This window comes from Euprymna scolopes, chromosome 11, assembly GCF_053919585.1.
Source record: "Euprymna scolopes isolate OS-2025 chromosome 11, ASM5391958v1, whole genome shotgun sequence".
Lineage (NCBI taxonomy): Eukaryota > Metazoa > Mollusca > Cephalopoda > Sepiida > Sepiolidae > Euprymna > Euprymna scolopes.
Genome location: NC_136492.1, coordinates 36,928,076 through 36,951,918, shown reverse-complemented (window position 1 = coordinate 36,951,918; position 23,843 = coordinate 36,928,076). Strand labels below are relative to the sequence as shown.

The window sequence follows — 23,843 nt, the reverse complement described above, 5'->3', positions numbered from 1 at the left end:
TACAATGCCAAGTTCACTATGCCATTTATACAATGCCAAGTTCACTGTGCCATTTTTTCCATGCTAAGTTCACTATGCCATTTTTACAATGCCAAGTTCACTATGCCATTTTTACAATGCCAAGTTCACTATGCCATTTTTACCATGCCAATTCACTATGCCATTTATACAATGCCAAGTTCACCATGCCATTTTTACCATGCAATTTTTACCATGCCATTTTTACAATGCCAAGTTCACCATGCAATTTATACAATGCCAAGTTCACCATGCCATTTTTACCATGCAATTTTTACCATGCAATTTTTACCGTGCCATTTTCACTATGCTATTTTTACTATGCAAAGTTCACTATACCATTTATACAATGCCAAGTTCACTATGCCATTTATACAATGCCAAGTTCACTATGCCATTTATACAATGCCAAGTTCACTATGCCATTATTACAATGCTTAGTTCACCATGCCATTAATACAATGCCAAGTTCACCATGCGATTTTTACCATGCAATTTTTACCATGCCATTTTTACCATGCCATTTTCACTATGCTATTTTTACTATGCTAAGTTCACTATGCCATTTATACAATGCCAATTTCACTATGCCATTTATACAATGCCAAGTTTACCATGCCATTTTTACAATGTCAAGTTCACCGTGCCATTCTTACAATGCCAAGTTCACTATGCCATTTTTACAATGTCAAGTTCACCGTGTCATTTTTACAATGCCCAGTTCACTATGCCATTTTTACAATGCCAAGTTCACCAAGCCATTTTTACAATGCCAAGTTCACCGTGCCATTTTTACAATGCCAAGTTCACTATGCCATTTATACAATGCCAAGTTCACTATGCCATTTATACAATGCCAAGTTCATTATGCCATTTTTACCATGCCAAGTTCACTATGCCATTTATACAATGCCAAGTTCACCATGCCATTTTTACCATGCAATTGTTACCAGGCCATTTTTACAATGCCAAGTTCACCATGCCATTTATACAATGCCAATTCACCATGCTATTTTTACCATGCAATTTTTACCATGCCATTTTACCATGCCATTTTCACTATGCTATTTTTACTATGCTAAGTTCACTATGCCATTTATACAATGCCAAGTTCACTATGCAATTTATACAATGCCAAGTTCACTATGCCATTTTTACAATGCCAAGTTCACCATGCCATTTTTACCAGGCAATCTTTACCATGCCATTTTTACAATGCCAAGTTCACCATGCAATTTATACAATGCCAAGTTCACCATGCCATTTTTACCATGCAATTTTTACCATGCCATTTTTACAATGCCAAGTTCACCATGCCATTTATACAATGCCAAGTTCACCATGCCTTTTTTACCATGCAATTTTTACCATGCCATTTTTACAATGCCAAGTTCACCATGCCATTTATACAATGCCAAGTTCACTGTGCCATTTTTACCATGCAATTTTTACCATGCAATTTTTACCATGCCATTTTCACTATGCTATTTTTACTATGCTAAGTTCACTATGCCATTTATACAATGCCAAGTTCACTATGCCATTTATACAATGCCAAGTTCACTATGCCATTTATACAATGCCAAGTTCACTATGCCATTTATACAATGCCAAGTTCACCATGCCATTAATACAATGTCAAGTTCACCAGGCCATTTTTACCATGCAATTTTTACCATGCCATTTTTACCATGCCATTTTCACTATGCTATTTTTACTATGCTAAGTTCACTATGCCATTTATACACTGCCAAGTTCACTATGCCATTTATACAATGCCAAGTTTACCATGCCATTTTTACAATGTCAAATTCACCGTGCCATTTTTACAATTCCAAGTTCACTATGCGATTTTTACAATGTCAAGTTCACCGTGCCATTTTTACAATGCCAAGTTCACTATGCCATTTTTACAATGCCAAGTTCACTATGCCATTTTTACAATGTAAAGTTCACCGTGCCATTTTTACAATTACAAGTTCACTATGCCATTTATACAATGCGAAGTTCACTATGCCATTTATACAATGCCAAGTTCTCTATGCCATTTTTACCATGCAATTTTTACCATGCCATTTTTTCCATGCCATTTTCACTATACTATTTTTACTGTGCTAAGTTCACTATGCCATTTATACAATGCCAAGTTCACTATGCCATTTTTCCATGCAATTGTTACCATGCCATTTTTACAATGCCAAGTTCACCATGCCATTTATACAATGTCAAGTTCACCATGCCATTTTTACCATGCAATTTTTACCATGCCATTTTTACAATGCCAAGTTCACCATGCCATTTATACAATGCCAAGTTGACCATGCCATTTTTACCATGCAATTTTTACCATGCCATTTTTACCATGCCATTTTCACTATGCTATTTTTACTATGCTAAGTTCACTATGCCATTTATACAATGCCAAGTTAACCATGCCATTTATACAATGCCAAGTTCACCATGCCATTTTTACAATGCCAAGTTCACTATGCCATTTATACAATGCCAAGTTTCCCATGCCATTTTTACCATGCAATTTTTACCATGCCATTTTCACTATGCTTTTTTTACTATGCTAAGTTCACTAGTCAATTTTTACAATGCCAAGTTCACCATGCCATTTTTACAATGTCAAGTTCACCATGCCATTTTTACCATGCAATTTTTACCATGCCATTTTTACTATGCTAATTTCACTATGCCATAGTTACTCTGTCATTTTTACGATGCCATTTTTACAATGCCAAGTTCACCATGCCATTTATACAATGCCAAGTTCACCGTGCCATTTATATAATGCCAAGTTCACCATGCCATTTATACAATGTCAAGTTCACTATGCCATTTATACAATGCCAAGTTCACCATGCAATTTTTACCATGCAATTTTTACTATTCCATTTTCACTATGCTATTTTTACTATGCCAAGTTCACTATGCCATATTTACTCTGTCATTTTTACGATGCCATTTATACAATGCCAAGTTCACCATGCTATTTATACAATGCCAAGTTCACTATGCCATTTATACAATGCCAAGTTCACCATGCAATTTTTACAATGCCAAGTTCACTATGCCATTTTTTCAATGCCAAGTTCACCATGCAATTTTTACAATGCAATTTTTACCATGCCATTTTTACTATGCCATTTTCACTATGCTATTTTTACTATGCCAAGTTCACTATGCCATATTTACTCTGTCATTTTCACGATGCCATTTATACAATGCCAAGTTCACCGTGCCATTTTTTCAATGCCAAGTTCACCATGTCATTTTTACTATCCTATTTTTACTATTACCAATAACGAAACAGTCAATATTAAAGATGGGAAATAAAGTTGAAAAATGCTTTTGGAATGTAAATTTTGGATATCATTCACAGACATGTGATTAAACATTAAAGTATTTTTGTCCAAATCAAAACAAGAAGAGACTTGCTATCGGAATCATTATCGAAAAAAAAATTAATATTTATATTAAACATCATCAGGAAAAAAAAGGTTCTTTTACGGTTGGCATTACACGTTCCAACGCTTTCACCGTTTTTTTCTCTGAATTAAATATTGACTGATACATTATTTCTTGACCATTGTCCTTTTTTATCGTTTTTCAATTATTCGGCTATTTTAATCCGCAACAATATTTAACAAAATCAATACCACTCAAATCTAACCATTTTTTACTAAAAATTAAACATTTAATTTAACATTAAACATGCATTCACCAAAGTGTTTGTACATTGTATTTGAACTACTTACCGCCACCGGATCAACAGCGACGATTAATGAACTAAATACCAATATTGGAATAAATTGAATATTTATTTCGCCCATTGCGCCCACAACAACGAGGCCATAGAGAGTAAAACCTGAAAGTAGAAGAAATAAGACGAAAACAAAGTTAACTGCTGAAAAACAAAGCAAAAAACAAAAAAAATAAATAAATACAAAATATTAACAACAATGAAGTGTTATATAAATCTGGAATTTATAACAGAATAGATATGGACGATGGTATATCATTATTGGTAATCTGGTCTCGATATACCATGACTGACACATTCTCAAACGGAGAGACATTTGAAACATTGTCTGCCGTGACAATGCAGTTGAAGTACAAGTGGCAGATGAAGCTGCAAGTATAGACTACAAATATGAACATCCTCGATTCATCCTTTCAGCTTCTCTGATAAAACTCAATTCATCGTGTTTAGTATCAATTTAAATAGTACATGTTTCATATAGCTATTTATAAGTATTCTTACGTAATATCCATTTGCAATGCTTACAATCCGGAAGAGGTGAAACTTTGAAAGCCTCCACTCAAGGACACAGGCACTATTTCTTTTTTAGTATGAGCAAAATACAGCCCTCCACCCAAATTTAAGAACACTCTTGATTGGGGAAAATAAAGATTGTCCCAGTCTATAAGTATTTCTCCATCATTAGTCGAGGATCAAAAATACACAACAGTTTTTTATGGTAAAATATACAATAATAAAAAAACTGGATAAGAACAGTAATTTCACGCTGCCGCAGTCTAAAAGGATTTCTCCGTCACTAACCGAGACCGAACAGATGCAACACATTTTTAAGTAATCGACCCCAAACCAACACTAATCGCCTGTAACTACAAGTGCTGACAATCACTAACTGTTACTGCCAGATAATGCCAGGCAGTGGACGTCAATTTATTTCATTTTGGCCACAGCCGCCAGTGTCCACTATTTTCTATGACCGGCAATGAGCCCCCCCCAATTAACAACCGTAGTTTACTTTCTTTTCGGTAGAGGGATCCTTTACCGATCCTGTTTTGGCTTTGTGTCATACTTCTACTGAAAAACGCAGGTACACGGGCCCTGCTAGTCATAAATAAAAGAAGGGTAGTCGGATTTGACAAAGCTCAACCAAATTATTGCGTCACTTTATTTGTAAAATCTAATTGGAATTTTCTCATCAAAAGATGAAAATCATAGGTAAAATGTATTTAACACATTTGCCCATATAAACAGTTTTTATTGATATTTCCGGTGGGAAGCCTATTCGCAAAGAAATACCAGCTAGGCGGACTTTTTCTTACAAGGCTCAATATTCAAACAGAAAGTAATCCGTTCATTTTGTCGGTTGATCTTTATCCAGTTTATGTCCCTGGCAGTTTCTATTGTCACAAGATGAACGACGTAGTTGTTTGCAAGAAATGGGATTTATTTCCTTTTATTTTATCCCTTGAGCAATAGAACCCGCTTAAACTGCGTACATGATTCCAAACGGAAAAATTAAAATCGTTATAAAAGTTTGAGCAGCGTCTGCATTTTTTTAGTATACACGTTTACAAGTGTTTTATAACTATATACTTAAAAACATTTTTTTTTGTTTATAACTGCTTGAATGATTTAATAGGGGGACGATTATGTTTTTATAAAGACAAGTTTATGGGTGTTTCAAAAGTGTTTTATATGTCCATATTCAATCCATCACAGTTGACTGAACAAGATGTCACTAATTTATCAAATGAAAATAGCCCAACTCCCATGGATAATTGTTGCTCACAATATCTTATACTTTATTAACTTCTTGTATACATATGTGCATATCATAACTCGAGTTTAAATAAATAATAAATAAAAGAGTGTGGAACTGACAAATATTGATGAATTTATGCTTATCTTTTGATGAGAAGTAAATTGAGGAAAGTCTTTTTTTTTTACAAAAATTGCCACTTTATGATGAGAGTTAAGCGTTGGGTAGACAGTGGAACTTAGGTAAGAGTAGATTATCTAAGAGGATGACTCAACAAGAACTTATTTAAATTGGATTTGAAGACGATAATATTATGGTCACCTGCATTCCACAGACAGTCAGTTATAGGGAAGGAACTTTGCTCATGAAATTTCCGTTTAGTTTTAGGCAAAGATAGAGAGTGCGGAAAGTTGTTTGTAGTTTTGCAACTAGCCGTGCAAACGTTTTATAATTAGGGATGATAGATTGAAGCTGTGTTGAGAACCAACCATAAAAGTAACGATGGATCAGAGACAGATTCGCAAAGTTTCTTCTGTAAGAAAGAGGAAGCAGCGAGGTGAAATGGTCACCACCCTCTAAATTGAGCAGACGGTGTTACACCTTGTCAAGACAGGAATGGGTGCTTATTGGAGCTTCATTTCACATGTGGCAACGATACTCAATCTTAGTCTATCTTACTCTTGTAAAGGATTGCGTCAGGATTGAGATAGTTGCTAGAGCGGTAGAACGATCACACCATATTTCAAGCGATTTTGGAAATGGATCTGATCTTCAGATTAGGGTACAGGTCAATCCTAGGAGTTTGTCGAAGGACAGTGCTTCTTCGAGATGAAAGCGTTTCATTTCAACTCGGGCAAAGTAGGAATATGAGCGTTGGTGATAAAAAGATAGATGATTTTGGATGCATTAAAGTTAACGAGACATTTTTTACACATTGTACAACATGCTTCAGATCAGAGGAGAGAGAATCAGAAAGACCCTAATCTTTGCCAGTCTTTAAAGTGTTGTCATAAGTAGCGTTATAGTCTGCATAGATGTCGACGAATTAACGAAGAATGTATTTTAGAAGGTTCTTGATAAAGATCAGAAAAAGAGTTGGACCAAGGATAGATCCTCGATGCACGTCTGCCTTAATATTGTCAGCTTCAGATTTCTGCTCATCAATGATTTATAGGCATTTCAAAGAGAAAAAGCTTTATGATTGAAAAATATGTCAAGAGCTATTTCTCGAGAAACTAAGCCATTGTCAATCAATTTTGACCATTGGAATCCATTTTTACAGACATTAATTTGGAATTGTATGGAATATTCTATGAATTACATTTTCTCCAATCACAAGATGGATAAGAGCAAGATTGCTATTTGCAAGGAAGGAACAACTAAATATTTATACGTGAGTTAAAAGTCATAAGTATGCATGCGTACTGTGTGCAATAGAAAGATACGTTTGATAGATTAAAAAAAAAATTTATTTATACAAAAATGAGGTTTATTTCGCGTTATAGAAAATAGTATAGAGACACACTGTTAAGCTGTAATTATGGGCCAAATTTATAGAAGATATCATATATGGGGAATTGTGTAGCAAAATATTTGTTCACATTGCATTTAAATGTTTATATATTGGTACAGTAAGAAAAAAAGTAAAAGGGAAAGAATTCAAAAGGGAAGCTATCGAAAAAAAAAAAGTTATTAAAGTGGATTTTCCGTCTTCTGTGAACCTCTATAATGGAAGGGTGGGACTTTCTTATCAGGTTGGTATGGATGAGGATTAGCGTTTTTAAGGAGAACACGTCAGCAAATCGATCGGAGTACATTCTGTTGAAGTACTTGCAATATAAGCACAGAGATGCAACACTGCGGCGATGGAACACACGCTAGAAATTGGTAGACAGAGCGGAAATTATTAGGTTCAAGACTTTTTGTGCACACAATCCAAAAGAGAGAGACTAGTGGCCGCGGCACCAGCCAAAATGTGAAACAATATTTCATACGTGGGGAATGGTTTCTTTATAGAGATATAGAATATTGCCAAGTATGAAATGATTCTTAATCCAGCAGAGGCCGCACGCATTCTTCGTAGAAGACTCGGACTCAGACTTCTAGTCAATTCCTGTTAGCTATCAATGAAAAGGTAAAAAAAAAAAAAAACCCACATATTTGCTAAATGACGTCATCATTTCTTCCATGTTTTGTTCGCTTACAGTATTGCAAATTTATATCTTTCGCTCCCTGAAAATGGCACAGAAAGAAGAGAAGAAACTGATCCCTTCAGCTCAGGTCTCAAAGTGAAAGACTTAGCTATTCTTTTCGCCAATTTTCTCTTCGATTTTCTTGTCTGTGACGTCATATTCTGACATCTTTTACTTCCAATGGAATTTAACATTCCTGTGCTACATTGCATCTGACGTGGAAGATTCCATTTTAGAACTATTTTTATACAGTTAAGTCTAATTATCGCTACACACATAGCAAAAAGAATTGAATCCATATTGCAAATTGTTACTATACGCAAAACCAAGGAAAAGAACAAACAATAATTAGAAGACTTCCGAATTGAATATTGACAAGCACATAAGCTGAGAGTAAGGAACTTCCAAAAATAGGATTATAAAGCTGCGTTACTGAGATATATTTCAAGAATTCTCAAAAGATTAAAAATCTGTAAAACGGGGAAAAAGTTGTCAATATGTGATAATAAAGAATAGCTTAAAACAACTTAGAAATAAGATTAATACATTCTTATGATACAAAAGTAATCACCCTTTACTTACCGATTAATAAAAAATTCAAAATGGTGGCCTGAAAGTAATAAAAAAAGGGGGGTTAGTTAATATGATACACGTTGCTTATCTGTTAAAAGTATGTTTGTGTGTATTGAAAAGATATATATACTTGATAAAACTCACTATCCCTTTCTTTCTGCCTGTCTGTCTGTCTGCCTGTCTGTCTGTCTGCCTGTCTCCATATTTTCAAACTCTATCTTCACCGAAACTAAATGGTTGGAGTTTTATAGACAGTTTTTTACGGATATTTAGCCGATTAAAATAGTTTTTAGGCGCCAAAAAAGGGTTGAAAATTGCAAAAATTGTTATACATTGTGTAAATTCCTTTTAGTTTATTTTTAATCAGTTCATATGAGTGTCACATTGGTACAGTAGTAACGTCACCAGCTTTGAATGCTGCAGTTTTTCTTTCGATTTCGATTCTAGCTGATGATACCTGAATACCTTTTTTTACTATTGAAATCACGACTCTATAATAATACGAAATCTGGGCAAATTAAAATATCATATTTTAGCGTATTTATGACCGGGAAAAACGCCCCTCTCTGCTAGTATATATATATATATATATATATATATATATATATATATATATATATATATATATATTTAAAGGAGATTAGAATAATAGTCTAAAGAGCTAAGTGTATTTTAATGTAATAGTGAAATTACTAGTTTAATTAAAATACAGGAAATGCTCGTTGTAATTTAGATATATAATAAGCTCGATAGTTAAATGTCCTAGAGCTAATTCAATATTAAGTAATGTGATTTATAATTTAGAAATTAAAAAAAAAATTTTTAAATTTAAAAATCAAATTTTAATTAAATTAAAAATCAGTTTCATAAGAAGGAACAACAACAAAGTCAATTATCTGTACGATCGTTTCGGAAATCCGTGCTTTTTATTTGTGGTATACATGAAGTCACGTAGAACAATTATACATAGTTTTTTTGGTAAGCACGGTCTCCTCATCAGCAAATTTAGGAGGATTTCTATTGAATTGAAAAGACACCAAAAATAAACCTTGCATTAAAAGTAAGGCAAATGAATCTGAAAAATTGAAGTAAAAGGTTTGGATTTAAAATTTATAAGAAAATTAGTATAGGCTAGAGATAGAAATGAGTAGAAAAAATATATATATATTTTTTTTGAATTTACATAATAAATTTGATTTAAAAATATATAGATATAGTTACCTTTTAGTTTTTCTTTTTTTGAAATCAGGAACTGTATTTAAAGTAGTCATTTAGATGTTTGCTATAGCTTTTTATTTTATTGAATGATGAATTTTAAAAGGGCGACGCTCGTGCAGTAAATTGTTTCCGTTAGCGTATTTTGATTTAAAGACGCTACAGTTAATATATATAGAGAGAGAATATTTAGTTTATGCTTTTACTTTTACTTTATTTTTATGTGTACATTTTATAACGTTGTAAAAGTTTTTGTTATAAAACCATTTAAATGTGAATTTTTCTCGATTTTATTTAAATGTGTATTTTAAAAAAAAAACTTTTGTGCAACAATGTGTGCAGATTTTTATTTAAACTTTATTTAAATGTTTACATATACTTTAATTAAATGTGGCCAATATGTTTTAAAACTATTTTGTATATATTTTTTTACATAGACGTAACCACTTATCAAGGCCGATAGGCCACTCAAGGATAAGGGTTAAAGAGTGTAGAGTAGTTAAAAGGACAATATAGTAATCGATAGTAATGGAAGTTCGGTAAAGTTGTTAACTTAAGTGGAACGGCTCATCAGAAACTTGTTCACATTGGACTTGAAGACAACCATATTATAGACAGCTGGAAAGCAGGAACACGGAAGACAATTCCACAGGCGTGCAGTTCTAAGAAAGAAGCTTTGATCATGGAATCTATGTTTAGGTTAAGGCACAGATAAAGAGTGGGGAAAATTATTGATAATGTTTTCAGCTAGTCTAGTGTTTCTTGTGAAAGTTTGGCGAAGGGGGACCATAGATTGAAGCTCAGTTGAACACTTTCCATGAAAATAACGATAAAGCAGAGACAAACTCGCAACATCTCTTCTGTGAGATAGAGGTTGCAGCGAAGAGAAAAGGACATCTCCCACAAGGCCACGAAGTCTATTTTGAACCCTATCAAGGCAGGACAAGTCTTTTCTAGCAACTCCTGCCCATATGTGGCAACAGTATTCCATCCTTGGACGTATCTGGCTCTTATATAGAGAATTGCATCAGTAGTGAGATATGTACTGGATCGATAGACGGATCCGACCATTTTTCCAGCGGCCTTGGCAACAGATTTGATGTACGTATTCCATTTAAGATCAGGAGTAAAGGTCAAGCCCAGAAGTCTGTCAAAACTTGAGGCCTCCCCAAGACGAGAGCCATTCATTTTAATTGATGCCAGATGGGGATCAGAACGCTGATGATGTAAAGAGAGAAGCTTGGTTTTAGATGCATTAAAAGTAACCAGCCACTCCTTTCCACATTGTACTACGTGCTCAAGATCAGAAGAGAGAGAATCGGAGAGAACTTGGTTGTTTACTGTCTTAGATGTGCTACCATAGATGGTAGTGTCGTCAGCAAAAATGTCTACGAATGATGTAAGGATGTGATTTGGAAGATCATTAATGTAGATCAGGAAAAGAGTTGGGTCCAGGATGGACCCCTGAGGGACTCCAGCATTTATACTGTGAGCTTCTGATTTTTTGCCCATCAACTACTACTCTTATGAACCTATCACAGAGAAATGATTTAATAATTGAGAAGACATTTCCAGCTATACCATAGCTGGAGATCTTGTGAAGTAAACCTTTATGCCATACCCTATCAAAGGCCTTTGATATGTCAAGAGCAATTGCCCTAGAAAGGTTGCATCTGTCGACAGATTCGCTAATCCTATAAGATATAACTGTAAGCACATCTGCTGTAGATCTAGCAGAACGGAAACCATATTGAGTGTCACTAAGAAGGTTATTTTTGTTGAGATGGTTGATTCCAGCAACTTACTCATGACGCACAGGAAACTTATTGACCTGTACTGAGAGGGGGATGAGCGATCACCTGAATTCTTAAATACAGGACATACTGATGAGATTTTCCAGGGTGATGGGAAGCAATTCTCCTTAAGACAACGTTTAAACAGTTTTGTAAGTATGGGCGCTACTTCTGGTTGAAGTTTTTAGAGTACTATAATTGGAATACCGTCAGGGCCGGTTGCTTTACTGGAATCAAGGTTTTTGATTAGCTTGGCAACATCACATACAGATATTTGTATATCACATAGTGTGTTTTCTGATACAGGAGGAAATATTGGGGGTTGGCGGCCTTCGTCGCAAAGGGTAGAATTAGCTGCAAAGTTCTTGACAAAGAGTTTGGCTTTGTTTGATGCTGACGAGATTACCTCAGGTCCATTGATAATAGTTGGGATAGAGCACACGCTTCTGTTCAGTATTCAGTTTGCAATTTGCCAAAACTGGTAGGAACCAAGCCGCTGCTCAGCTACTTTGGACTTGACGGACTGAGCATACAACTCTCTTGCGTTCTTTATTACTTTCTTACAATGGTTGCTGGCAGTCCTGAAAACGGCTTTAGTTTCCATACATCTATTACGTTGGAAGCAGTGGAAAAAGTGATTTCTGTGCGCCATAGCAGCAGCACATTCTGGAGAAAACCATGGCTGGCTGTTAGGTTTTTGCTGAAACTTTTTAGAGGGTATGAAATGGTCAATACCTACAATTAACCATTCTGTCAGGTCTGATAATATAGACGACACATCCTTTTTAAACATGGAACGCAGAGGAAGATCTGATATAAATGTACGGAAACTATCCCAGTCAGCCATAGTGTATCGATATACTGTACGGTGGAGAGGTACGTCTGGGGACTTATTACATTTCATTTTTATCTTAATTGATACAACTGAGTGGTCGGAAGATCCAAGAGGAGACAGAACGGAAACTGAACATAGTTCAAGGCAAATTGTGAGAAAAAGGTCTAGGAGACTTGCATACTGGCCGTCATTGTCGGGCACACGGGTGGGTTCGTGAACAATCTGAATGAGTTCATAAGCAATGGAGAAATCATGACAGAATCTCCCCTCATCATCGGTCTTGTTTGAGTGGGTCAACCATTCCACATTGTGAACATTGAAGTCTCCATATACGTGAATGTTAGCTGAAGGATATGCTGATAGAACTTGGTCAATTTTCTCAGATATGCTTTTAAAGATAGTAACTCCGCTGTTATGGGGGCGATAGAGAGTAAATATAAATGCCGTAGTGTGAGCTAGTGCTACTCGGAAGCACATAAAGGTGTTTTATATATACATTGTGTATTTTAACTTTATTGTGATGTAAAAATTTTACTTTAATCATTCTTACATGTTTACAATTTTTCCAATGTATTTAACTAAATCGAATTTGTGCATTATTTTTATATAAACTTTATGTATATATGTACAGTTTATGTCAGTTTTTTAATGTGTACATTTTGTAATTTTAACATAATTTAAATGTGTATGATTTGAATTTCTACTTTAGTTAAATGTGTACAATTTATTAATAGGTTATTTAAATACTATCAAAAGTACCCATTGTTGACTCGGTTCAAAAACAGCCCACAGAAAATGGACTTTGATTCATGAAAGTATGATGAAAAGGAAGGGTTGCAAATTTGGGTTGCATTTGGGGGTATCAAAACCAAAGAAAAATATGATGGAAGTAAAAATAAAATAGATAAGCCGCATAATTTATTATAGCCTGTTTACACAGAAACACTTATCACTAGGGCTGTGACAATATTCTCTTTCAAATATGCTCTATATTCTTTTTATATGCCGGGAATATTCTTTAAGAATATGCTTTTTTTACACGGGAATATTCTTTTTGAAAAAGAATATGCTTTTTTGCATAGGAATATTCTTTTTAAAAAGAATATGCTGCTTTGAGACGGAATATTCTCTTTGGCTACCGTATATTTATCTTTATAAATCGCATATTTTCACTGTACTTCAAGCGAATATATTTATGCTAGGTACCTTAGATTTACGTTTGCAGCAATATTAACCCTTTCGATTCCAATGGGCCGACATATCGGCCATGGGGATTTAAGGTAAAAGAAGACCTACAGATATTTCGACCTTACTGTAGTATTTTTATAGAACGGGTATAGTTGAGTAGTTGGTAATTTTGCAATGTTAAGGTCGAAAGGATTAATTATTTGTTTTTTATAAATTCTATTGATGATTTTGTAAAAGCTTCAGTTAATGCCGAAAACGCAAGAAAATATATAGAAAAAACGTTTATTTTTATGCTATAAATACTTCTAACAATTAAACACTATCAAGCTTAAACAAATATTTTATTCATTGCATTTTACAATTAAATGCGTTTTTAAGTTCTCAAAATTGAAACTTCTGTGGTTGTCTGCTAAAACGGTCTCATACTGGGAAAAAACTCGTTCCACGTCGCATGAGACTACTGGGGCATATTTCAAGCTGGTCATTTCTTCGGCACTTAAAACTTAAATGATCTATGTCATCCAAATTTCCTTCATTTTCAAAAGCCTTCCCACTAATAATTGCATCGAGACGTTTTAAAGTAGCAAAACCTTTGTTCTTTGAAATGACATTCTTCATCTTTTTACGAAATTGGGAGTCATCCATCTCCTCAAGTGTCATTTCGACCTCTCTAATTAATTCAATAGATTTTGAAAGACTCAGCCCTTTAGTCTCCAACTGCAATATTGTTTGTTAAAATGGAAAAACTGTTGGCGATAAAGCCGAGATCAAATGGCAGTGATTCCTCATCCAACAGTTTTTTGGACTCCAATATACTTTGGGCCTCTGTTGAATCTAGAGACATTATGACAGGAGTAATTTCGGGCAAATGTTTGGCGTAATAATGCGCTGCATCTAACCACGTACCCCATCTTGTTACAATGGGACTCGTTGGAAGGGGCACTCCTGGGGCTAGTTCCCTGAACTTTTCGATCCGATTGGGTGCTTTTAAAAATATACTTTTTACAGTTGAAATCAGTTTATTTACTTTTGGGTGCGCCTGCCTGACTAATTCCGCAACTCTGTGCAAGCCATGGGCCAAACAAGTAACGTGCACCATTTTCGGGTATAAAACCTGAAGAGCATTCATAGCTTTGGACATATATGCAGCTGCATAAGTGGTTACAAGGAGCACATTATTATAAAGGACTTGCTGCGGCCACAAAAACTGCAACGAATCGTTAAAAAAAGCAGCAATTGTAGAATGATTAACTTTTGGCAGACATGCAATATTTCCCAAATAGCACTTGCTACGTTCCTCTTCTACCCCAAGAATGCCAAACACAAAGCAAGCAATAAAACGCTGCTCTACATCAGTGGTTTCATCAATCGAGACCCAGTTTCATTCCAGCAGCTTTTTCTCTGAGTGACTTCACTTTTGCTTCGTACACTTCACTAACGTAATATTTTCTTAGTGTAGTCTGATCTGGAATATTTCTATGTGTGTACCTATGAAGAAAGTCTTTGAACACATTATTGCTCAGTTTATGAAACGGAATATCCGCTGCAATCCACGCTTTGCATAAGTCAGCGTTGAACAAATTATTCGTACTGGCCCGTAAATCAGTTGCTGCAGTAGGAACTTCGCCTAACGTTGCCGTGTAGGTCTTTTTTGCCAGATGTGCTTTGGTTTTTAAATGCTGCTTTATTAGAGATTTTTTACAACTTTTGATTTGTAAAAATAAAAATCAATTATTTAATGGTAATATATACATTTAAAGGAAGGGTGGAAAAAGTTATTTGAAGCCGATTAACATTTATTAATTAACGTAAAAAGTAGATAAAATAAATTGTAAATTTCAACGTTCAATCAAAGTTTAATACAGCTAGATTTACCGTTATAGAATTTCAAAAACAAAACTACTATAACAACGCCAATCTATTAGTCAACTATATTGCAAATTTTATGTATTAAAGTTTGTTCCTACCTGGATATTGCCGTATTTGCAGGTTAAGCAATTGCCAGTTAACTGGTAATCTTCAAATTCATCGGCATATTTTGCCATCCGTTCAGCAGGAGTGCTAATTATTTTCGGCATTTTTTGTTTAGTTTTTTTAGATCTTGTAAATTCGTCCTGGGTACTAACACGCTTTGAATATCTACAAGGACGAGATGTCTGTACATATTTATATATATGCCTATAATATCACTCTTTTTCAACAGACCAAATTTTAGACCCTTTTTGTATGTAAATTCACATCTGTTATGCCACGTTTAATTCATGCCAGGGTTATACCACGTTTAATTCATCTAAAAAAAATGAATAAATTAAAAACTCTTATCCAAATATTTTCTTTCAGCATATTTTTGGCAAAACAAAACTTATTCCATAAATATTTTTCATATTCTTTTTTAAAAAGCATATTCTTTTTTTTTAAGGAATATGCTTTTTATCAAAAGAATATTCTCTAACCCAATATATGTAAAGAATTGTTTTTTATTAAAGAATATTCTTGACATTGCCGTACTCATTAATGTATATACTGTTTATATACTGTGAACAATTGAACACTCTATAGAACTTAAATATTTTATTTATTGCATTTTATAATTAAATTAGTCTTTAAATTATCAAAATTAAAGCTTCTTTGGTTGTCCGCTAAAATAGCCTTATAATGAAAAAAAAAAAACTCGTTCCAATCGTAGGAGATTACTGGACCATATTTAAACCTGGCTATTTTTTCGATACAAATTGTAGTTACAATCCTTTGGACACTACGGGGCCGATATATCGGCCCTGGAGACCTAGGACAAAAAGGATACGCGGATATTTCGTCCCTAATATAATCCTCTTATAGAATGGCTCTCATTAGGAACCAAAGGTTATTGTAAATTCACAACTACGAAAGTTTTACCATGTTTAATTTAATTTATATAAAAAAGAAAACTTCGTAAAATTAAGACTCGTATGCAAATATTTATTTCAACATATTTTCGGCACAACTTATTCCATAAATATTTGGCATATTCTTTTTTCTAAGAGAATAGGCTTTTTGTTAAAGGAATATTCTTTAAAAAAAGAATATGTTTTTGTTAAAATAATATTTTCTAACGAAATATATGCAAAGAATATTCTTTTGTAAAAGAATATGCTTGTCACAGCCCTACTTATTACAATATTCTGTGGATCTATATTAAAAAACCTTGTTAAACTTTGTGACATATTTCCATTCTATGGATGTCAGGCGCAAACGAACACCCCATAATTTTATTATACCATATTTCTTCAAACTGAAACATAATTATCAAAGTATACTTACGCAGATATATATGAAAAGTTTTTATTAAAGTTTGTGCCTATTTCCATTCTATGGAGGCCAGGCGCGAACGCAGACCCCACAATTTTATTATACCATCCCTATTTAAGTTAGAACATACTTATCAAAATATTCTTATGTACATCTATATCAAAAACATTTGTAAACGTTTTTTTTTTAATTTTTAAATTTTTTACTTCCATACTTTGTTGATCAGGCGCGAACGCAGACCCCACAATTTTAATGAACCACCGTTCTGCCCGATCAAACATACCCATTTCTGTGTCTCGATACATCTTCTATCATTATATGGAATCAGTTTTTTTTTCAAATAGTCAACCATATAGGAGCCTATTCGTGACCAGACCTCCCCACACAGACATTCAGCTTTATATTATAGATATAAACATTTTATTTTAATATTATGTAAATGAGTAAACCTTAAACTTTATGTAAATATGTACATTAAAGTATGTATATTTTCTATTCATACTTTATTGTACATTTTTTATTTAAACTTTTTTAAAATTTATATTTCGAGTATATTTTAGTGTATATTTTTCATATTTAACTTTTATTAAAATGTGTACTTTTGATTTTCAACTTGTTTTAAATGTGTATATTATTTATTTTTTCTTTGTTTACATGTGTATGTTATTTTATCTTAACTTTATTAAAATGTGTACGTTTTTCACATTTGTTTAAATGTACACATTATATTTTTTAATTTTATTTAAATCTGTATATTTTTTTATTCAAACTAAATTTTTATCTGCACATATTTCAACTTTGTTTAAATGTATACATTATATTTTTAAAATTTTATTTAAATGTGCACATTTTTATTTAAACTTAATTTTTATGTGTACATTTTTAATTTCAACTTTATTTAAAGGAACATCTCATATTTTAACTTTATTTAATTCTATACATTTTATATTTCACTTTAATTTAATGCGTACAATTTACATTTAACTTTTTTAAATAAGTACATTTTATAATCTTATTTATTTTTACATTACATATATGTAAACTTTATTTTATATGTACCTTAAACTTTATTTTATGTGTAAATTTTATATTTTAACTTTATTTTTATATGTATATTATAACTTCATTTTAATGTGTACATTTTATATTTGAACTTTATTTTAATGTATAAAATTTATATTTTAACTTAATTTTTGTTTACATTCTATATTTTAACTTTTTTATATGTACATTTTATATTTCGACTTTATTTTTATGTGTACATTTTATATTTCGACTTTTCATGTGTACATTTAATATTTAATTTTTGTATATGTACATTTTAGATTTTAACTTTTTGTGTACATTTTATCCTTGTACATTTTTGTATGTACATTTTAAATTTCAACTTAATTTTAATGTGTAAAATTTATATTTTAACTTTAATTTCATATGTGTATTTTATATTTTAACTTTATTTTATGTGTAAATTTTATATTTTTCTTTTCTGTTATATGTACATATTATATTTCACTGTTTTTCAAATGCGTATATTTTTCAATTTTTAAAAAATAAGTGCAATTTTTTAACTTCATTAAAATGTGAACATTAATTATATCAACTATATTTAAATATGTACAGTTTTTATTTAACTTTATTTAAATGTGTGCATTTTTTATTTTAAGTTTATTTTAACGTGTATATTATGTATATCAACTTTATTTAAATGTATATATTTTTTAATTAAATTTTATCTAAACGTGTACATTTTTATAACCTTATTGTATACATTTTATGTTTCAACATTATTTAAATGAGTACATTTTCTTAATTCACCATTATTGTTGCATTTTTATTCTGACTTTTTTTAAACTTGTAAATGTTTTATTTCAACTTTTTTTAAGTTGTTGCATTTTTCACTTTAATTTTGTTAAAATGTATACATTTTTTATTTCAACTTTTTAAATGTATAGAATTTTTTGTTTCGAGTTTATTTTATTTCGACTTTATTTAAATTGTTGCATTTTTTCTTTTTGCATGTGCACATTATTTATATCAACTTTATTTAAATGTGTGCATTTTTTAATTTCAACTTTATTTAAATGTGTACATTTTTCAACATTATTTTATGTATACATTTGTGCAACTTTTATAAAATGTGTATATTTTCTTTGTTTTTAACTTTATGTAAATGTGTACGCTTTTAAATAAAAAATGATTTTTAAATGTGTACATTTTTCAACTTTCTTTAAAAGTGTATATTTTATCAAACTTTCTTTAAATGTGTCATTTTTATTCCGAATTTATTTATATGTGTACGTTTTTTGATTTCGATTTTATTTAAATATGTACATTTTGAACTTACTTTAAATGTGTACTTTTTATGATTTCAATAATATTTAAATGTATATTTTTTCAATTTTACCATTATTAAAATGTGTACATTTTTTGTTCAACTACATTTACACGTGTGCATACTTAAGTATCCAACGTTTAAACTGAATTAATCTGGCAATTTATACAAATAAAACTTTTGTAATAAACAAAACGTAAATGAACGTGTGATTAAGAATCGTAGATAAAGATAAAAAACCTTGAAATAACCTTTTTTATATTTTCATTATAAAAAGTCTAAGAATCAGCAAATTTGATGAAGAGGCGATCTTATATTAGGTCTATACTTGTCTACACTTTGTAAAGTAAATAAAATAAGTAAGAAAAGATAATTATTTGTAAAGCATCATATATTTTTATTATTTTTGTGTTTTGTCATGTATTAATTTTTCCTGGTGGCCACGTCTTCCCACATAGCCATGCCTTTCTAAAATACAAACATTTCTTAATAAATAAGAATTATTAACTGGTTATATACTTACAATAACAGCAAATATTAAAACGCTTCCCAGATTTTCATAAAATACTCGGTCGTTGAGACTGTATGATGCTTCTAGGATAATTCTGAAAAAAAAAGTTAAAAAAAGAATTAATTGACGCTGTGCAAGAAGACGTGACCTGCATTAAAACTAGTCATAATCCTTACGAGCAGTAATTTACGGAAAGTATATTTTATTGTTGTAGGGCGCTCAAATAACCTATAAAAACATAGTTTATATATATATATATATATATATATATATATATATATATATATATATATAAAAGTGAACATGCCCGTGTGTGTGTCTGTGTGTCTGTCTGTGTATATTTCCCTACCAAATAACTGTCAATTTTCGGTCTACAGACATGAAATTTGACATACGGGAAATTGAGACTTTGGTTAAAAACACTTAAAATTTTGAATGTAGGAAATTTAGATATGGGTCAAACATTTGAATTTGATTTGAGCACAAAACAATAAATGTTAAGGTGTCAAAATTGGGGTTAAAGTTTCTAAAAAATCGACCTCGGCGGTCTCTACCGACTTTTCTCTATAGTAGTTAAGGAAGCCCATTATATATAAAGGCATTCCCGTACATATTCACACTTTTTATATATATATTTTTATATATATATATATATATATATATATATACATATACATATAAAGTTATGAACAGTACATAGGGCCCGAGCAAAGCCGAATTGAACTGCTAGTATATATATATATATATATATATATATATATATATATATATATATATACTAGCATATACGCCCGGCGTTGCCCGGGTGTTTGGAGGTGTATGCTGAGCAAAATTTTTTAAAACTTTGAACCCTATTATGACCCCTTAACATTTATTGTTTGGAGCTCAAATTAAGTTACTAAGTTAGATCCGCGTCCAAGGAACCTATATCTAAAATTTCAAGTGTTTGGACCCGAAATTGTCGGAGGAGTTTTGTAGAGTTCTCAAAGGTCAAATCGCTGAACTTTGACACATCAACAGCCAAATTTCTGGCCGAAAACGGATTACCAAGTTTTTCCCAAATTTCAGTACCCTGTATATCAATTTTCGAGTCTGTAGAATGAAAATTGACAGAGTTATTGCGTAGGAAAATGTACACAGACACACAGACACACGGACACGTTCACTTTTATAGATAGAAAGATAGATAGATTAAACAAAAATATATACGTATACATAAATATATATGGAAACAATTTTGTGTTTCCTGTAAACGTTTTACGCAAATATTATGCAAGGATAAACTGTGTAGAATATCTGCATGAATATACTTACACGTAATAGTTAACTAAAGACGATCATCCCATAAGAAAACCGAAAAAACTAATAGGGAATTAATTAAAATGAATTTTTAAAAGAATATGCAAATGAGCTAGATCTTTTGCTAGTTAATGCAATTCCACAAGCCATATATAAGGAAATTGTATTTTCTTTTTGAATAAATAAAAAAGAAAGGTTTTAATATGAAATCAATGCACACAAAATAAAAACGAATTTATAGGATAATAGAAAATAGATAGATAGATATATCACTTTCACTGAACACTTTATTTAGATTTAAAACCTAAACAATAAAGTTTAAGGGGACAAAATTGGGGTCAAAGTTAACAAACATTAAATCTGCGATCACTACGAAATTACTCAGACAATTTTTGGTCTAAACATTTGAAATTTTATATAAAAGGATATTCACATATATGGCAAGTTATGAACAGTACAAAGGGCTCCAGCGAAGTCGAGCAGAAATGCACATAGTAAATAAGTTTGGTGTTGAGAGTAATAGTAAATAATTTTGGGTTTGAGAGTAATACTAAATCAAGTGTAAATAAGATTGGAGTTTAGAGTAATAGCAAATTATTGGCATATAATTTTGGGTTTGAGATTAATAGTTAATTATTAGTAAATTAGTTTGGAGTTAAGAACAATAGTAAATTAGTAGCAATTATTTTTGGGTTTGAAATTAATAGTGACTTATTCGTAATGCGAAGTCGAGCAAAAATGCACATAGTAAATAAGTTTGGTGTTGAGAGTAATAGCAAATTAATAGCAAATAATTTTGGGTTTGAGAGTAATACTAAATTAAGAGTAAATAAGTTTGGAGTTTAGAGTAATAGTAAATTAGTAGCAAATAACTTTGGATTTAAGATTAATAGTGAATTATTCGTAAATAAGTTTGCAGTTGAGAAAAATAATAAATTAAAGCAAATAATTTTGGGTTTGAGATTTATAGTGAATTAATAATAAATAAGTTGATAAATAATTATTAAATTAACAGCAAATATTTTTGGGGGTTTGAGATGAATAGTGAATTAATCTATCTATTATATCTATGAAAGTGAAATAGTATCTGTGTACATTTCTCTAGCAAACTACTCTGTCAATTTTTAGTCTACAGACTGGAGATTTGACATAAGTGGAATTGAGATTGGGGAAATCTTTTTAATCGGTTTTCGGCCCGAAATTTGGCTGTAAAGTGGTAACAGTTCAACGATTTGAACTTTTAAAACTCTACCAGACCTCTACGCCAATTTTGGGTTTAAACACTTTAAATTTTAGAGGTAGGTTACTTAACATGAATATCTATCTATCTATCTATCTATCTATCTATCTATCTATCTATCTATCTATCTATATATATATGTATATGTATATATATATATATATATATATGTATGTATATATATATACATATAAAGTTATTTACAGTACTTGGGGCCCGAGCCAAGCCAAGCCAGGCTGCACTTCTAGTATATATATATATATATATATATATATATATATATATATATATATATATATGTCACTTTCACTATACTGCAGTTTGAGGTAATTGCGCCAACTAGCTAAAAGTGCTCTTTTGGCAACCACACATATAAAGAGCACTGTTTTTAGTTGGCGCAATTACCCCAAAGTACGATATATATATATATATATATATATATATATATATATATATATATATATATATATGTATAAGTGACCGTGTCGGTGTGTGTACGAAAGGTCTCTACCAAAATCCTTTCTGAATATTTTGTCTTGAAATTGGATATATAGGGTATTTGAACCTGTCGTACACTTTCAATTTCGGTTTTAGCCGTTAAAATAGCTGGTAAGGAGTCAAATTAAAAAAACAAAAAAAACAAAAAAACAAACGACCCTGTCAAGCGTAAATCGTCTATGCTCGTTGTGTTTGCACATGCGCTAATTAACATTTATAGGTTAAACAACTAGTTTTAATGGTTTTTGCATCCGTTTAATTTTAGGTTTAATGATAGTGGATGAGACTGTGAAGTTATATGTTTTGGTTTCGGTTCTAGCAGGTGCCATCCTAGTAAATTTTTGTTTTTTTACTTTTGAAATTACCACTAGATATTAGGTACAATATAATAATGGATAAAGAATTGGATCTATAATAATAATAAATACAAAATTTGCACGCATAACATATCATATTTAAGCGTATTTCACGACTGGGCAACGCCGAGTGTACTGCTAGTACAGTAGCAAAAAGCAGTAGACGTGGTGTGAGAGAAGTGTTTGGAAACAAAATGTTAAAAAATACAAAAAAATCTATTCTGCGTGCCTTGCAGAATTATTTTTTTTTTAAGCCAATGATAGAGAATCTGCCTTATATTGCAAAAGTTTTTTTTTGTTGCAAATAAAATCTTGCTTAATGAAACTCTGTTCAGATAAATGACATGTAAACCTGATTGCAAGTTTCGAACATTAAGATATAACAATCGCTCCCTTCTAGTGATATCGACGACTTGATTAAGGTTAGCAAATTACTGATTCGCTTCTGCTGAATAGCAGGTGAAATTATCTTTTATTAAAGAGATCTATTCTTAAAATGAATCTTTATAACCTGCCCATTAAGTGACGAAAGTGATGTGCCCGAAAGTCAAAGAAAAAATATATTTTAAACTGAGTGTCTTATAGATATTCTTGGATGCATCTAAAATCACATGCCTCTATTTAATCTGGGCGCTTAGCGATACAAATTCTACTTACATCCTATCAAAGTGTCGCGCAAACTTTCAAACAAAATAAATAATTTTTATTTTAACTTTTCACATTGAAATATGTCCCTATTCCAAATGGCATCAACTAAACGAGTAATTTGATTGACGATTGCATTTAATCATGAAACGTGTGATAGTTTTCGGCGAAATAATCGTGATATATGATAATTTTGTACTTACGGTGGCAGCAGGTATATGAAGAATTGATGAGGAGTAAAAAGTTTCGGAAGTTCTGATGCAATTTGTGTGAAACTGAAAGAAAAAACAAAAGTTTATTCTTATTTTGTATTTTCTCAAATAATTGTAAAACTT

The 23,843-nt window shown here is 31.7% G+C and overlaps 1 protein-coding gene across 6 annotated transcripts in view; it reads right to left on the bottom strand.

The window, feature by feature from the left end:
* Nucleotides 1-23,843, bottom strand: part of LOC145287834 (Na(+)/H(+) exchanger beta-like) — a 1,099,100-nt gene that overhangs the window by 318,565 nt on the left and 756,692 nt on the right. For all 6 annotated transcript variants that reach the window (XM_080135700.1, XM_080135702.1, XM_080135704.1 and 3 more), the window contains 4 exons: nt 23,712-23,783; nt 19,483-19,564; nt 8,318-8,345; nt 3,783-3,892 (listed from right to left, as the gene is read on the bottom strand). In XM_080135700.1, the coding sequence (XP_079991826.1) occupies nt 3,783-3,892; nt 8,318-8,345; nt 19,483-19,564; nt 23,712-23,783 (292 nt within the window). The remainder of the gene's footprint in view (nt 1-3,782; nt 3,893-8,317; nt 8,346-19,482; nt 19,565-23,711; nt 23,784-23,843) is intronic.